This window comes from Scylla paramamosain, unplaced genomic scaffold, assembly GCF_035594125.1.
Source record: "Scylla paramamosain isolate STU-SP2022 unplaced genomic scaffold, ASM3559412v1 Contig93, whole genome shotgun sequence".
NCBI lineage: Eukaryota > Metazoa > Arthropoda > Malacostraca > Decapoda > Portunidae > Scylla > Scylla paramamosain.
In genome coordinates this window covers 277,501-295,854 of record NW_026973758.1, presented here as the reverse complement: position 1 = coordinate 295,854, position 18,354 = coordinate 277,501, and the positions used below count along the sequence as shown (strand labels likewise).

Genomic DNA, 18,354 nt, shown 5'->3' with positions numbered 1-18,354 from the left:
GGGAAGAGGCTGACTGAAGGATGAGGGGGCAGGCTGTGTGGAGTAAAGGATACTGTGTGGAGTGAAAGATGAGGGGGAATGCTGAGTGTGAAGACCTGGAGATGCTGTGAGTAGGTGAAGGAAGGCAAGATAAGAATGAATGCTGAATATCTGAGAATACCTGAAGTGTGTGTGTGTGAGTTTGAGTGTTATTTATAAGTGGAGGAAGACACAAAAAAAGAAAAACAGTCAACACATGGAGAAACTGAGTGTGGAGTAACATAAGGATGTACAAAAGGGAAGCTGCAAGGAGCCATCAGGCCTACACATGGTAGTCACTGGGAAGGAAGGCATGGCAAGGACAAGCATCACAGAAAGAAACCACATCCACCGTCACAAAAACTGGAACTGACTCGTAAACTGTCCAACACAAAGAAAAAAAAAAAAGACAAACAAAATAACAATAAAAAATAAATAATAAATAAAATGACATCTTGACCCCAAAAGCTGATAAATACACTAGAAGGAGAGAGAGTTTACAGTCAGTTTGCATACATTTATTAAGACAACACAAGGAATGATGGTCCAGCTTAATCAAAGCTTCCTACTGTGTTAACACCAATCTCTACACATACTTGTGGTGAAAATACACATCCTTATCTCCTGTAACATACATATCATTCTTAACACATTGTACCCACTACTACACATCCTACCTAATGCATCCTTCACACACTTGCTTCCTTCCAAATCACCCTTAACCATCCTGACACAGTGTACAGGATATCCTCAGCCTCTCCTACACATCCTTCACACACTAATCTGCCGTCCTACATATCCTTTGCCTCTCCCACACACTCCTGTATTTCAAATTTCCTTTCTTGCAAAATCTACTGACAAAACTAACATATTTATAGTTTTTGGAATGGTTGTGAGTTTTTTTTATCATTAGTTTGTGCAATGGGGCCTGTTCTCTCTCTCTCTCTCTCTCTCTCTCTCTCTCTCTCAAGTACAACAGGAATGAGATGCAATCATACAAAAAACATTGGAATAATACCCTTAAAAATAACAAGAATCACATCTTAGTACTAATCTTCCAGTAGTGAACAAGATAGTAGCAGTAGTAAAAATAAAAGATGCTTGAATGAAGTACAAATCCCTCACACACACACACACACACACACACACACACACACACACACACACACATCTATCTATCCATCTCTACACCAACCGAGCTCTCCCACATATGGAGCAGCCCAGACAAAGTACCACATACAAACCTAACCCACACACTTCACACTCTCCTCCCCCACGCCACACCCCTGCCCCTGCCTCGGCCCTTGGCTGCCTGCCCTGGGCCTTCCCCTGGGCTGTGCTGGATGCTGGAGTGGGTGCTGGGGGTGGGTGAAGGCTTGGGTGCAGGTGTGGGTGTGTCCTCAGGTGCAGGTGTGGGCTCATTCTGGGAGGAGCTGGAACAAAACACACAGGTGCATTAGACACACACAGGTGACAAGTGACAGGTGTGTGTGTGTGTGTGTGTGTGTGTGTGTGTGTGTGTGTGTGTGTGTGTGTGTGTGTGTGTGTGTGTGCGCGCGCGCGCGCGCGCACGCACGCACGCACACACACACACACACACACACACACACACACACACACACACACACACACACACACACACCACACCTCAACAAATACAGCGACTAATATTTTTAACTTTTGGGGTGAATATTCTCAGCAAATACAGTGACTAATATCTTGGGGTGGAAATCAAGAGTAAAAACTGCTATTTTCTTTTGCCATACAAGCAGAAGAGTTGTGGCAGGTCTTGGCCCACTCACACCCTGAACAGGACAAGGATGACAACAGGAAGTATAAACTGATTAACTGTGAAATTAATGTACCAAAGCAAAAAATCTAACACATTACTTCTATATTTTTTTTTGTTTACAATGGAATAAAAAAAAAAAAAAAAAAAAAAATATATATATATATATATATATATATATATATATATATATATATATATATATATATATATATATATATATATATATATATATATATATATATATATATATATATATATATATATATATATATATATAATTATGTAATATAAAAAAAACACCACTATAATTTTTCACATTTATAATGATCTATAGAATGAAAAAAAAAAAAAAACTTTATTATTTTCTAGTTTACGACATAAAATTTAAAGAAACAATAATTTCTCCTCCATTTTCTAGGTTACACTGATACATCAACTCAAAACACATTATTTTTTTTCTCTACTTTACACAAATTAATCTAAACTAAACAACAATCCCTTTCTTTTACAGCTTTGTACTGCTTTACATTCCAGTTCATTATAAATCTCTCTCTCTCTCTCTTCTAGCCTTTTTTCCATTCATATATAAACTCAAACCAAACTTATTTCTTCTGAACTAAAAAAAATTGCTATATATCCCACCATTATATTCATCTCTTATATTCTTTCTAATTAACAAAGATACATCCCCCCAGCACACACACACACACACACACACTAACCCCACTGTTCTATATATTCCAAAACACCACATTTCTTTTTTTTTTTCCATTTCACTTATTCATCTTTTATCATTTTATCTACAGATTAGCAACTCAATTTCACTTCCTCATTATCCTTCCCAGACAAAACATCCTTCACCACATCCAACTGGCATCCTATGACCCTCCTGCCTGGCTCCTGTCTTGTCCTCAATTTCATTTCCTCATTATCCTTCCCAGACAAAACATCCTTCACCACATCTATCTGGCATCCTATGACCATCCTACCTGGCTCCTGTCTTGTCCTCAGGTGTTGCAGAAGTTAAATAATTGATATTCAAAATATCATCAGACTGATGATACAGTCTTATCCTCGGTTTCACACCACCAGCACCACCAGCACCACCACCACTTGTCTTAACCTCCTTAGCTCCTATTTTCTTCTTAGCCGGCAACATTTTCTTCATCTTGTACCCCAGTCCTGTTGCTCTACCCCGCCCCCGCCCCGGCCGCCCAGGTACAAAGCCCCCCACCACACCCCAGGAGTGTGCAGGGCCAATGTTAGGGTCGCGCCAGGGCAGTTAGCATGGGGGCATCCGGGGGGTGGGTAGGATGCCGCAGCCAGACCCATAGTACTGGTCGTCCTGTTGGTAAAGTGTTGGAGTTAGTGTTGTTACTACTACTACTACTGCTACTGTTGCTGTTGTTGTTGATGCTATATTAGTTTGGTGCTTTTTGTTTTATATAGTGAATTGTTATGGTTCTACTTCTGTTATTATGACCACGGTGTTCCTAATACTACTACTGCTGCTGCTACTGGTCCTGCCAATAAGTTTTATATATGGATTTAATCTTTCTTTTATACAGTTAAATAACATCCTGCTATCACTACTATTACCATTACTACTTTGACCAAGCTACTTCTACTACTGGTATTACTTCTACTATTGCTACTACTTCTAATAATACAACTAGATATTTTACTGCTATCTCTACTATGATCAAACTATCACTACTACTACTTCTACTAGTACTGCTGTTACTCATCCAGTCCATCCTCCTCTTCTGTCTGCCTTCCCAGTCCCTGTCTTGACCACTGTGCCTCTTCTTTCTGTGAGGAGACAGAGTTACAACCCACACACCCAAGGAACCTGACCCAGCCTATGCAAGACGACCTCTGTTAGCTGAGAGGAGAGGGAAAGAAGGAAACAGATGCACAAGAGGAAAGAAAACCAGAAACATTTAGGCTGATGCAAAGATATGGTTTGAAAAGTAATAATGAACAGGATATATCGTGATGCAATGCTATTTTCATTCTGACTCGTTGTTTGTTGAGAAAAACCAAGAAAACATTCAATTCTTCCTTAAAGTTGTGAAAATGAAAAAAAGAATAAATAAATAAATAAATAAAACTAAATAAAAAAATAAAGAAATAGACAGAAATATCAATGAATAAAAAAATATACCTTGATACTTAAATAAGATCATCAAACAGACCCACAATTACCATAACATCACCTACAAAGACCAAGCTTAACCCCCAACCTTTATGCAACACACTCCAAGGCACCAACACCCAACACACCACCACCTCCACACCCACACTGCTCAACACCCTAACACTGACTGCCCCCCACACACACACACTTACATAACACACTCTAGGCCACCCCCCACTCCCCCTCCAGACTTACATTAGTCACCACAGCATTGAGAATATTAAGTGCCACTTCGGACTCCAGGTTATCCATACGCCATGATGCCCGGAGCAGTGGCCGTCCCCTGCAGCATAAGGCCGGCCACCCTGCCACTCCCCGGCACCATCTCCCCCTCCCATGGTTTCGCCATCAGCCCCCTCCCCTGTGACCGCCCCCCAACTACTGCTCCTGTCACATGAGTACTCCTGTGATGACCTGAAAAGGAGGAGGTTTTTAATGACTTAATAATAATAATAATAATAATAATAATAATAATAATAATAATAATAATAATAATAATAATAAATAAAAGGTTTGGGAAGTTTTGAATCATTGAACATAAAGAAATTGTCTCCTGTTGTCTTTTATGAATTTTCTTTACTTTTTTGTCTTATTTTGTTGATTTTAAGCCTTTTTTTTTTTCTTGCTGGTTATTTGATTATTTTTTGGATAATGATGAAACAGCACTAGTGTTTTTGATGTTTGCGTTAGGTTAAGATTAATTCTGTTCATTAGTCTCAGTGGCGGTCCCTTCATTCTGTAGGTAACAACTTGATAAGGCATCACACTCTGCCCAGAAACAAGCAGTCAGTGTCTGGAAATTACTAGGCAAGGATTACCACCTTATTCCCAAAACTCTCATTACTTTTCACCATATTTATTGAGTTTTTAAGCAATTATTCTACTTTCCTTTGCTGGTTATTTGATTTTTTTACATGACCACCTTAGCTGTACCTACCGCCGCCGTAGGAGTCACCATACTGCCGGCCGTACCCCTCACTGACCCTGCGGCGTGACTCTCAGCCTAAGCACCCATCAGACTCATCCTGCCTCACTCACTCCTGCAAAGAAAATAAAGATAAAAAATAACAATAATCATCTTCCTGCCTTTTCTTTCCTTGCATCTAAAATTACTAAACCACTTGGGGAAGATGACTGTTAGCAAGGCGCTAAATAATGCGTCACGGCAGCAGGGAGGTGGGTGTGGTGGCGTGTGGGTGTGGTGGCGTGTGGGTGGTGTTGGTCTGAGCGTTGTGGGGTGGTGCTGGGAGTCCTTGCTGAATGGTGTTATGTATTCTTATTCACACTTATGTTTCTTTCCTTTTCGTTGTGACAGCTATATCAAGCTTAGGGTGTTCTGTGGGGACTTCCGAGGCTTAAGGTAACTGTGTCCTGTCCTCTGATGGTGAAATATACGTCTGTGCTGTACAATAGTTCTTGAAATGCCCTTGCCTGTCACTCCACTACTACGCCGCGCCCTTCAAGTCACCTCCAACAATACAATAAATAAAATACAATTAAACATTCCGGAACTGACGAAGGTACTGAAGGAACCTCTATAATTGGACTTTTCTCATATCCAAGGCATGTTTCTTATATAATTCTCCACTAGCCTATAAGGTATAATTCATCTCTCACTTCACACTTACTCAGGGACAGTAATTACCTTCTATTTGAGCTGTAATCGTGGAATTCTCCCGGCCCCAGCAAGCAATGCAAACATCAACAATGGCTGCCAGTTCATATAACCGTCCTGCAAAGGGTACTGTTTTCGTCTATATATTAAATCTCTCTTTTAAACTTAGAAATTTTCTTTTTTAGCCATTAAAAATTATGAATGCTATTAATAAGTAAAGAAATATTAGGTTTATAGCTATTTCATGACTTTGCTTTGAGCCTAAATCATCTCTTTCTCTTACATATTCATCTAAGTGATACAAAATTCCAGTCCTTTTAGTAATGACTCCATTTACTAGGCATAGATATTTTTTACAGCAGCGGAAAGAGGGTGGCCAACTCGGACTATATATTAATAACAGAGCTGTGTAAGATGATGGAACGGGTAATATTGAACAGGCTTATATAAGGTGGGCCATATACTCTCTGGCAATGTACATGGCTTCCTAAAAAGTCATTCCACAAGTCATTGTTTTGTTGGGTGATTTATAAATAAGGATGCTACCTGCAGAGCTTTCGTTAATCTTAAGGGTGCCTTCGACAGGGCCAACAATGATGTTATTGTTGCGCCCATCCCTCACTCCGGGCGGGCGTGTTATCCACACGGGTATAGGTAGAGCAGAGGAGTCACACTCTGAACGCCGGGACAAGGCGCGCGTGCACACACACACACACATACACACACACACACACACGAGGCCAGGCCACAAGGGAAAAACACGGGCACTATTTCCTAAGTTTATTGACAAATCCTCCGCAAGTACACTGCTTTACAAGTTCACAGGGGCACCACAAGTCTCCCAGGGCACGTCAGGCACTCAACAGGCAGGCACACGTTGGCTTCCTCTCCGGCCACGCGTCTACGCTCTCTCTCTGTTCCCGCCTCTCCCAGTGCTACCACCTCCCACAGTGCTGCCACCCGCACCAATACCCCTGGTGTAACATTATTATGAATTCATTTTCAAAGGTGTCAAAGGTAGATATTTAGGATGGATCAGGGACTATTTGTACAACAGAACAGCACAGGTTTGGTTTCAAGGTGCAGTCTCCTCTGAGGAAGTCTTTGAGCTTGGAACACCACAGGGTGGAGTCCTTAGTCCAATGCTTTTTAATGCTTTAATGGACAAAATTGCGCGTTGTTCCTTCCCACAGGGCACCCAGGTCCTCATCTATGCTGACGACATGCTCCTCCAATGCGCCACACCCAGGACTCTCCAGTCAGCTCTGTCACAACTAGCAGCATTGTGTGTTCAAATGGGACTTGTAATTAATGAATGTAAAACCAAATTTCAAGCCAAAGGGAAGGTCTCTCGACCGCCCACTGTAAATAATGTTCCCATCCCTGGAGTTCATACACACAAGTACCTGGGTGTACAGCTGAGTTTCAGGAAGTCACTCCACGCTGTACACTATGTTCGAGACCTCTGTCTGCCACGGCTAGTGCCACTTCGGCTGTTAGCAAACAGGGGCCTGGGGACTGGCATTCCAGTTCTAAGGATGTTCTATATATCTGTCGTACGGTCCATCATTGACTACGCAGCTCCTATTTTAATACAGTTTAGTGCCACCCAGCTCTGTCCCCCTGGAGCTTGTTCAGAATGAAGCCATGAGAATAATTTTGGGATGCCCCAGGACTGCAAGGACTGAGGTCCTCAGAGCTGAACTGCACCTGCCGAGTATTATGTGTAGGATATAGGAAATTACTTGTCGTACTGTTGGTCGGATGCTATGCACGGGCTCCGACTCTCTGAAGGGATCACTGACCCCCTGTATCGTGATCCACGGACTCCTACAACTCCATACCTCAGGAAGATCTTGGGAGTTCTTACAAGTGTAGGTATAGCCGAGGCCTGTATTAACGTTGTTATGTCACCGCTCCAACCCTCACCGTGTCAGTGTTGATATTCACTCACTGCATCAGCCCAAGAGGGACTGGCCTCCTCATGTGCTGCAAGACATGTTCATGACTAAATTGTCCAAGTACCCCCACGTTCAGGCTATTCATGTTTATTGTGATGGTTCAGTCAATGGCAGCAGGTCCGGATGTGGGCTGTTCATCCGCGACTACATTTCTGCCAATCACCACACTGACACTGAGGTTTCCAGGCGGCTCCCTGCACACATGTCCTCCACTAGGGCAGAACTGTATGCTGTTCTGGAGGCGCTCCATATTGTGGCGCCTCTCCGTAAGGATATATTCTTCTTTGTTGACAGTCAGGCTGCACTGTATGCTCTCCAGTCTACCTCCCCCATGGACTGTGATCTAGTTAATAAATGTCTTGATCTCATCCACACCCTAGAAGGTGCTGGTGCCACGGTTCACTTCACCTGGATACCCTCTCATGTGGGTATCCCGCTTAATGATAAGGCAGACCGCCTTGCTCAATGTGCTTTTCAGGACGACACAGTGGACCCTGGCGCTGAGTACACTCTGGGCTATATTAAGAGTAGCATTAAGGACTTTGTACATAGTAGCATTAGTGATCAGTTGTACATAGTAGCATTAGTGATCAGTTGTACATAGTAGCATTAGTGATCAGTTGTACATAGTAGCATTAGTGATCAGTTGTACATAGTAGCATTAGTGATCAATTGGAGCTTTGTTTCCATAGGCAGTAGTCTTCTCTATGTACGTGTCTCCCAGAGCTGCGCTTACACCTATGGGAGACACACTGCATCACACGACAGGGTGGCAATGAGGCTCAAATTAGGCTATAAATACTTTTGGAAAGTCAGTGCTTCTCCTGGCGTGTGCTGTGTGCTGTGTGCTGCACCAAGGGGACACACTCTGCGTCATTATGTCACGGAATGTCCTCTCATTGGTAAATTTAGGCTGCGAGGTCAACATGACTTGTATAGCCTCATTGACCATTTCATAGACTCAGCCACTCTCAGGGAAATACTCAATGAATATCCTACGTTTGGTCCCAGACTGTAGGATATTTTTACAATAAGGTGTACAATATCTGTATTTATTTATTTAATTGTATTTTTGTAGTGTATACTATCTATTTTTATATTTTTGATACTTTACCTTTACCTCTGGAGCCTTTGGGAAGCAGGAGTGTTTCACAGTACTCCGCACCTCTCCCCCATCTGTCTCTCTCTCTCTCTCTCTCTCTCTCTCTCTCTCTCTCTCTCTCTCTCTCTCTCTCTCTCTCTCTCTCTCTCTCTCGGAAAAAAAAAGTGGTATTAGATTATCGCACGAGGAGGAGGAAAAAAGAGAAGAAAATAAACACAAAGAAGCAATAAACCAAAAAAGAAAACAAGGCCAGCATCTTTCCTTCTTTAATTTGAATTTCTTTACTTCGTAATTTTCTTATCTGGCGCAGTCCTTATATATGCATTAATTTCACTAGTACAACATTAATGAAGAGGAGGAGGAGGGGGAACAATCATATGCATTTCATAGCTAGAACCTTAACTTTCCTTCCTCCTCTCTTTTCTTATTTAATCATTCTTTTCACTAATAAGGAGAAGGAGCAGATAAACATGAAAGTAGGAAGAATAATGGCGTTCGGTAATAAGGAGAGTCTGCTTCCTCCCCTCTTTCTTCACATTTCATTCCTCCTTTCCTTATTTGATAATTTCCTTTGCTAACGCAGAAGGAAAAGGAGGAGAAGGAGTTAAACATGAAAAAAGAAGAAAAAAGAGGCGTGTGTTTTGTCCTTTCTTTCTTTACTTCATTCTTTCCTCCCCTGCCTGGCGCCTCTCTCTCTCTCTCTTATAGGTGCGGGCGGTGCTGCCTGTGGAGGAGGGCGCAGCTGTGTACCACTGTGAGGCGCAGCTGGACGGCAGAACCATTGTGACTCACTGCTTGGAGAAGAACAAGGTATTAGGCTTATCCCCTATGCTATTTTTAGTGTTTTTTAATAATATTTAACATGCTATCATTTTTTTTTATATCAATATATCAACCTGCCATTTTTGCTGCTTTGAACGTTTTGCAGCGGCGCCTGTGCTCAATGTGTGTGTGCCTTATTTCCTCCTATTTTTTTTTAACATTGAGACTTTTTTTTTTTATATCTAACGAAGGCAAAGTGTTTACCATTAGCGTATATATGAGTAGACTCACAAGAAAATAATAATAAACTGGGTAGGTACTTGACATTGCCCACAGGGAGAGACTGCCACGTGTAGGCCTGACAGCTTCCACCACTAACTCATTTTCCTGCTGTAAGCCCTACACACTGGTTCCCTTTCCTCACACAGGCAGAGAAGGTGTACAAGGAGGCTTTGAAAGAGGGGAAGACTGCCCTCATGACACGAGAAGACCCTGACTCAAGCGACATTCTCACGCTTAACCTCGGCAACTTTCCTGCGGGTTCGTGGTTGTGGTGGTGGTTGTGGTTGTGGTGGTGGTGGTGGTGGTGTGTGTGTGTGTGTGTGTGTGTGTGTGTGTTTGAGAGAGAGAAAGAGAGAGGTTACTGTCACCCGTACCTCTCCTTGCCTCACCCTTACCTCACCCTGTCTACAGAAATATCTAAAAACATTGTAGGTATGAGGAAAATAGCATTATAAAGGTTGCTGCCAACCTACCTCAGCCTTCCTCACCTTGCTCCACCCATACCTTAGCTTCCTCACCCTACCTTATGCTGCCTCGCCCTGACCCACCCATACCTCACCCTCTCTCACCCCGCCCGCTTCTGCTGCAGGAACGAGGGCAAAGGTCACCCTTCGTCTGGTGATGGAGTTGAGGGTTGAGACAGACGGCATCATCAGCTTTGTTTTGCCCACAGTACTCAACCCGCGCTACACCCCTGCTGACCACCCTCGCAGGCAAGGTAGGTCAGCTGAGGTCACAGGTCGTGTCAGCTCAAGGGAGTGTGTGGTGGGTTTGAAATGCACTAAAACACTTGTAGTTATTATTGATTGTTATATTCCAGATTATACCAGATTGGTTTGGGGCGAGGAGAATTCGCTGAAACGCTTAGAATGCATTCACTTTTTATTTTTCTATTACCTACACTAGCAAAACACATGTAATTGTTATTTTCCATTACCTAAAGCTTCAAAACATGTAATTGTTATTTTTCTATGATTTACCTCAACAAAACACATGTAATTGTTATTTTCCATTACCTAAAGCTTCAAAACATGTAATTGTTACTTTTCTATTACTTACCTCAACAAAACACATGTAATTGTTATTTTCCATTACCTAAAGCTTCGAAACACATGTACAGTGGAACCTTGGTTTTTTAACTTAATTCGTCTATGAAAGCTGTTCTAACTCGGAAATGTTCAGAAATCAAAACTATTTTCCCCACAGGAATCAAAGTAAAAATGGATTAATCCGTTCCCGCACACCGTCGCAGCAGCTCAGGACAAGGCCTGGATTTTTTTTTTTTACCCGGTCCACTTTTTTGGGGGGGGGATTTATTGTTTTTATTTATTTATTTATTTTTATTCTTCATATTCATATGTAAATCAGTTTAAATAAGAAATTAAAAAATAATGTAGAGTGAAAGAAAAGGTGTGAAGTGTTTTCTTTTTTTCATGTAGGAGGGGCACCGGTAAAGAGCAACAAAAATATAATAATTGAAAAAAAGAGAAGGCCACGCCACTGAAGTGACGTCCCCAGAGCTGAAAGCAGAAGACAAAAATTACAGGATAAGTGTTTTGAAACCTCCCTCTTGAAGGAATTCAAGTCATAGGAAAATGGAAATACAGAAGCAGGCAGGGAGTTCCAGAGTTTACCAGAGAAAGAGATGAATAATTGGGAATACTAGTTAACTCTTGCATTAGAGAGGTGGACAGAATAGGGGTGAGAGAAAGAAGAAAGTGTTGTGCAGTGAGGCCGTTGGAGGAGGAGAGGCATGCAGTTAGCAAGATCAGGAGAGCAGTTAACATGAAAATAGTGGTAGAAGACAGCAAGAAATGCAACATCAGCCAATCAGCTGCGAGCTTATAAACCCACCGAGGCTCCAGGAATCTAACTTAAGTGAACAGACTATAATCCAGTCATTCTGAAGCATCTTTACTGTACAACCATCTCTTATCTTTAACCACTTTGCTCCGGATGCTTAAAAACACACGTTGTTCATATACGGCGCAGGCCTGCGAGCGGTAATTTATCTCATTTATAATACTATAATTCTCTCTCTCTCTCTCTCTCTCTCTCTCTCTCTCTCTCTCTCTCTCTCTCTCTCTCTCTCTCTCTCTCTCTCTATATATATATATATATATATATATAAGAACATAGGAACATAAGAAATAAAGGAAGCTGCAAGAAGCCATCAGACCTACACGTGGCAGTCCCTGTATGAAATATACCTACCTATTTCCACCTATCATCCCCATCCATAAATCCGCCTAATCTTCTCTTATAGCTCCCTAATGTCTTAGCACTAACAACTTGATTACTGAGTCCGTTCCATTCATCTACCACTCTATTTGAGAACCAATTTCTTCCTATCTCTTTTTTAAACCTAAATTTTTCAAGCTTGAGCCCGTTATTTCTTGTTCTATCCTGGTTGCTGATCCTAAGAATTTTGCTTACGTCCCCCATGTTATAACCTTTATACCACTTAAAGACTTCTGTCAGGTCCCCTCTTAACCTACATCTATCTAAAGAATGTAAATTTAACAGCTTCAATCTCGCCTCGTAAGGAATACTCCTCATACCCTGTATCCTTTTAGTCAATGTCCTTTGTACTGATTCTAATAGATCTATAACCTTCTTGTAATATGGGGACCAAAACTGCACAACGTAGTCTAGATGAGGTCTGACCAGCGTCAATTATAACTTTAATATTACTTCAGGTCTTCTACTTTTAACACTCCTAAAAATGAATCCTAATACCCTATTTGCCCTGTTTCTGGCCTCTATGCATTGCTTTCTTAGACAGAGTTCAGAGCTAACTATAACTCCTAAATCTTTTTCGTACTTTTAACCTACTAGAGCTGAGTTGTTTATTGTGTAACTACTGTGTAGGTTTCCTCTACCTACGCTAAGTACATTGCATTTTTTTATGTTAAATTGCATTTGCCATCTGTCTGTCCATTCGTTCATCCTATCTAAATCTGCCTGCAAAGTGATGGCATCTGATTCTGACCTAACTAATCTACCTATCTTCGTGTCATCCACAAATTTACTAACATCACTACTAATTCCATTATCCAAGTCATTGATATATATATTAAAAACAACAATGGCCCAAATACTAATCCCTGTGGCACCCCACTAATTACATTACCCCACTCCCAGATTTGGAGCCGTTTATTACTACTCTCTGTCGTCTGTCGCTTAGCTATGACTTTATCCAGCCTAACACCCATCTATCCCACGTGCCCTAACCTTTCTCAGGAGCCTCTGATATCAATATTGATATCAATATTGATATCAATATTCTCGAAACTGCTATTCATATTCTGAAAAAAAAACAAAGATTCATTGGTTCATATTAATAGAATCATGAATCTCCAACGAGGTGTATAGACTATCATATTGTGTCTGTTTTCTGTCATTCACACCCTCTCTCTCTCTCTCTCTCTCTCTCTCTCTCTCTCTCTCTCTCTCTCTCTCTCTCTCTCTCTCTCTCTCTCTCTCGCGTCGTTTGTCACTGTATTAGGATAAGCTGCTAAATACTTATGTATAGTGTAGATAACAGCTTTAGTGCAGCCACTTCTTATGTACAGTTGATGCCATTACATGTAGTGAACATAACTCAGAGCGGTGAGCCTTGACTCTCTCCTGGCTGTGAGCTTGGAGTTGATCACGCACCAGTCCACCAATCAGAGGACACCTTAAATTTTATTTTGCAATAAAAGAAATTAGCAAAATTTGAGGGGGTAGGGGCGAGGTTTGAGAGGGTAGTAAGGAAGGGATGAAAATGGAAACCTGGAGCGCAGAAGAAATTTTGCCCGCACCAGCGGACGACGACATGGAACGCGCCGCCGAAGAAGACATGAAAGAAGAACGCGCCGTCAAATGCTGTGGCTTCCTGTACCTGCTGCGGCGACTCTTCCGCAGGAAGAAGAAAGCAGCAGTGCGGGAAGCAGCCAAGACCGACAACGTTAAGGAAAAAGTCATCGAAGACACAGAAGAAGAAACTATTGAAGAAGAGACAGTAACGCGCGCCATCGTACACGCAGAGGAAACGATGGAAGATGACGGAGATAACGGAAATGACGAAGAAAAAGACTTTGTAGCAGATCAAGAAATGAAAACCTGCGAAGATGAAGCATTAGTAGAAGCGGAAAACAAAGCAGAAAATAACGAAAGCGACGATGGGAAAGAAAAACCCACCCACACTAGTAAGAAGAAGCGTAAGAGAAAGAAGCGAAAAGTGAAGGTGGAGAAGGCGCCTCCGGTTAAGGCAGATGAGGACCTGGCGATGGGCGTGAAGCAGGTGTCCGGCGAGGCCTCAGAGGCCCCTAAGGCCTCTGAGGCCCCCGAGACTCCTGAAGCCACAGAAGGCGACTCGGAGGGCTGGACGGTGGTTGCCTGCAAAAAGAAAAGGCCCAGGAAGGTGAGGGTACAGCCTAGCCTGCCTAAGGAGACTGTGGCGGAGACCCCTGAGGACCCAGACCCCCCTAAGAGGGACTCAGAGGGCAAGGAGGTGGTGGGCCGCGGCAAGAACAGGCCCAAGAAGGTGAAGGCACCTAGCCTGCCTGAGGTGAAGGCCGCCATCGAGTCTCCTCGACGCCAGCAGCTCGAGGCGAAGAAAGGAAAGCAGCGGGCTGAGAGAGCCAAGCAGCAGCGTGCGCTGGACAGCGTGCGCCGCTCTTGGCAGGAGGAAGAGAAGGAGGCCACTCTCGCCGTAGCGCCCCACATGCGGCGCTACATCGTTGGCCCACGCGGCGCCACACTGCGGGAAGTGTGCCAAGAGTTCGCTGGCGTGCGAGTGTGTGTGCCGCCTCCCTCAGACACCCGCACCGCCACCATCAGGTTGTGCGGACCTGCCCGGAAGGTTCCCGCCGCCCTGGCGCGCCTCGAGGCCTTGCTCCGGCAGGCCGAGGTGATCGAGGCGCAAGTGGCGGTGACGCCACGCCAGCGGTGCCAAGTGGTGGGTCCCGCCGGCGCGACTGTCAGGAGACTACTGCAGGAGTTCCCTGACGTGCAGGTGAGAGTGCCGCCAGCAACAGACAAGGTGTCTCGCACCGTGCTGCTGCGCGGCCCGCGCACCCAGGTGGCCGGCGCGGAGGCATTTGTCAGGGGCTGTCTGGAGGCCGCTGGCCGCACCGCCCACGCCGCTCACGCTGGCCACCGTCACGCCCACCACGCCCGCCGTCACGCCCACAATCTCGCCCATCAGTGAGGCGCCATTTAATAAATTAAATGATCTATTATTCTGTGTCTATTAATATGTATTTATGTGTGTGTGTGTGTGTGTGTGTGTGTGTGTCCTGATGAATGTGTACATGTATAGCCATATAGAAGGGCATCATAACATTGACAATATTCCAAGTTATGATGACATATGCATGAATATGTACCCATGACAATATTCCAAGTCATGATAAAATGTGTGTGAATATGTACCTATATGTTTTCCCATGTAGAAGGCCATCATAATATTGACAATGTTCCAAGTTATGATGAAATATGTGTGAATATGTATATAATATATGTATATAATATATGTATATAATATATGTATAGCCATGTAGAAGTCATATGTATGAATGCGTGTATGTATTGGCATAACTTATATAATATTCAAAGTCATGATTAATTTGCTTACGTGCGTTTGTGTGTGCGTGAGTACGTGCGCGGGTGCATATGTGGATTCTAACATGGACGAAAGGAGAAAGTGTGTGTGTGTGTGTGTGTGTGTGTGTGTGTGTGGAAGAGAAAATAAAAGAAAACGAACAAAAAAAGTCATCAGCGACCAAAAATAAGAATGAAGAAACTGAAGAAATAAAATCAGAAAATGAACAAAAAAAGTCATCAGCGACCAAAATCAAGAAAGAAGAAATTGAAGAAGAAATAAAATCAGAAAATGAACAAAAAAAGTCATCAGCGACCAAAATGAAGAGTGAAGAAGTCGAAGAAGAAATAAAATCAGAAAATGAACAAAAAAAAGTCATCAGCGACCAAAATCAAGAAAGAAGAAATTGAAGAAGAAATAAAAGCAGAAAATGAACAAAAAAAGTCATCAGCGACCAAAATCAAGAATTAAGAAGAAATAAAAGCAGAAAATGAACAAAAAAAGTCATCAGCGACCAAAATCAAGAATTAAGAAGAAATAAAAGCAGAAAATGAACAAAAAAAGTCATCAGCGACCAAAAACAAGAATGAAAAAGAAATAAAAGCAGAAAATGAACAAAAAAAGTCATCAGCGACCAAAAACAAGAATGAAGAAGAAATGAAAGCAGAAAATGAACAAAAAAAGTCATCAGCGACCAAAAACAAGAATGAAGAAGAAATAAAAGCAGAAAATGAACAAAAAAAGTCATCAGCGACCAAAATCAAGAATGAAGAAGAAATAAAAGCAGAAAATGAACAAAAAAGTCATCAGCGACCAAAGTTAATAATGAAGAAATTGAAAAAAAGAAACTAAAAGAATAAAATAAAAAAAAAAGTTATAATATTTCTAAGAAGCATACTACTTTTCATCTACCCCTTTTCACTCCCTGTTTCTTTTATTTACACCCAAGGATGAGGAGGAAAAGAAAAAGCAAAAATGAACAAAAAAAGTCATCAGCGACCAAAAACAAGAATGAAGAAGAAATAAAAGCAGAAAATGAACAAAAAAGTCATCAGCGACGAAAAACAAGAATGAAGAAGAAATAAAAGCAGAAAATGAACAAAAAAGTCATCAGCGACCAAAAACAAGAATGAGGAAGAAATAAAAGCAGAAAATGAACAAAAAAAAGTCATCAGCGACCAAAATCAAGAAAGAAGAAGAAATAAAAGCAGAAAATTAACAAAAAAAGTCATCAGCGACCAAAATCAAGAAAGAAGAAGAAATAAAAGCAGAAAATTAACAAAAAAAGTCATCAGCGACCAAAATCAAGAAAGAAGAAATTGATAGTAAAGAAGAAACTAAAACAATAAAATCCAAAAAAAAGGAGGAAAAGAAAAAAAAAAACGTAAATGAACAAAAAGTCATCAGCGACCAAAGTTAATAATGAAGAAATTGAAAGTAAAAAAAACTAAAAACTGTGTGTGTTTGCTGATGCAAGATTGATAATTCACCATTAATGAAAAAAATGTCACCCCAGCTGTAATTTTGTAATGAATAATAAATGTGTCAATGATATAAGTCCTTTTTTTTTTTTTTACTGATATTGTTTACTTAAGATTTCCCTAAAATAAAATAAAAAAAAATAACAAGGAGGGAAAAGAGAAGAATGACAGTAACGGTATAAGAATGACAGCGGTAGATAGTATGAAGGTGTGTCTTAGCGGCATGATAGAAGGAGTGGCATGATTAAGTAACCAGTGAGAGGGAAAGTATGGCACAGAATAAAGGAGATGGAGTTATATGTAGGGATGGAGGAAAAAGAGGAGGAAGAGGAGGAGAGAAGGGCGGTAATGACTTCCCCTGAGGACTGTAATGAGGGATCCCGGACCTTTGACGGTTGGAAAATTAAACTGTTAAATGAGTACTGAAAAAAAAAGGCTTGTATTTGCTACTTGGTGGTGATTGGTGTATATATGTATGTATACTCAGCATTGAATACTTATGGTGTAAATGTTTATCTATCAGCGTGAAAAAAAAAGACAGTGGAAAAAAATGTTTTCAAAATTGTTAAATATAGAAATTTCTTTAAAACTTCTTTCTTTCAGTCAGTCTTTATATATATATATATATATATATATATATATATATATATATATATATATATATATATATATATATATATATATATATATATATATATATATATATATATATATATATATATATATATATATATATATATATATATATATATATATATATTTTTATAGATTCCTCTTTATATATATTTTTCACTACCTTATTATTAATATTTTTTTTTCACCTAAGACGCATGTTTCTTTTCGCTTGCCTTTTCTCTCCCCATTCCTTTTATTTAAACACGATTTTTTCTCTCACAGAATTCAGATTTTTTTATTTTATTTATATTCTATCATAATTTTTTTTGTATATATTTCACCTATATCCTGTTTCCATACTTTATACTATTCTACTTAAGCCATATATTTATTTTATTCGTCTTTTCTCTCCCTATTTCTTTTATTTACACAAAATTGGTTTACCCCTCACTTCAATAAAAGCCTTTTTTTAGTTTATCTTTTACCCTCAAATTTCTGTAAAGATTACACGATATACCTGCAACTTGTTTTCTATCTTATACTTTTTACTTAAGATTGATATTTCTTTTCGTCTGCCTTTTCTTCTCCCTTTCTTTTATTTACACCCACTTCTTTCTCCCTCGCTTCAATTGCAGTCCATGTTATTATATTTTTGTATAGATGTCGCTGTGTAGCACATGTATTTTCCTTCTCTACGTTATAATATTTTCAAGAAGCATACTACTTCTCGTCTCCCCTTTTCCCTCCCCGTTTCTTTTATTTACACCCAATTCTTTTCTCCTCACTTCCCTACCTCCCCACTCCTCCTGTAGCTGGAGTGGATTAGGGCCAATTATGAGCTCGTGAGTGTTTTCATCATCACGGGTGGAGCTGAGCGGGAGCCAAAAGCTATCTCTAATTACTGTATCCTCCTCCTCCTTCTCATCCTCCTCCTCC

The 18,354-nt window shown here is 41.0% G+C and overlaps 1 protein-coding gene and 2 long non-coding RNA genes across 4 annotated transcripts in view; 1 reads left to right on the top strand and 2 right to left on the bottom strand.

Annotated features, from left to right (window-relative positions):
* Positions 1-521: 521 nt before the first annotated feature.
* LOC135098933 (uncharacterized) lies at positions 522-5,808 on the bottom strand. Of its 2 annotated transcripts, XR_010267502.1 has the most exons (5): positions 5,656-5,808; positions 4,948-5,050; positions 4,206-4,424; positions 2,934-3,622; positions 522-1,451 (listed from the first exon to the last, which is right to left on the bottom strand). It is a non-coding gene; the product is annotated as an uncharacterized LOC135098933 (long non-coding RNA). The 2 variants fall into 2 exon arrangements; XR_010267503.1 differs by lacking the exons at positions 4,206-4,424; positions 4,948-5,050; positions 5,656-5,808 and having other exon boundaries at positions 2,800-2,939.
* A 3,133-nt stretch (positions 5,809-8,941) lies between these two features.
* Positions 8,942-18,354, bottom strand: part of LOC135098932 (uncharacterized) — a 44,917-nt gene continuing 35,504 nt past the window's right edge. The window contains exon 3 of the long non-coding RNA XR_010267501.1: positions 8,942-9,479. This is a non-coding gene — a long non-coding RNA (uncharacterized LOC135098932). The remainder of the gene's footprint in view (positions 9,480-18,354) is intronic.
* LOC135098929 (von Willebrand factor A domain-containing protein 5A-like) overlaps positions 10,309-18,354 on the top strand; it is a 13,084-nt gene continuing 5,038 nt past the window's right edge. Inside the window, exon 1 of the mRNA XM_064001366.1 lies at positions 10,309-10,450. Within this exon, the coding sequence (XP_063857436.1) occupies positions 10,354-10,450 (97 nt within the window). The 5' untranslated portion in view covers positions 10,309-10,353. The remainder of the gene's footprint in view (positions 10,451-18,354) is intronic.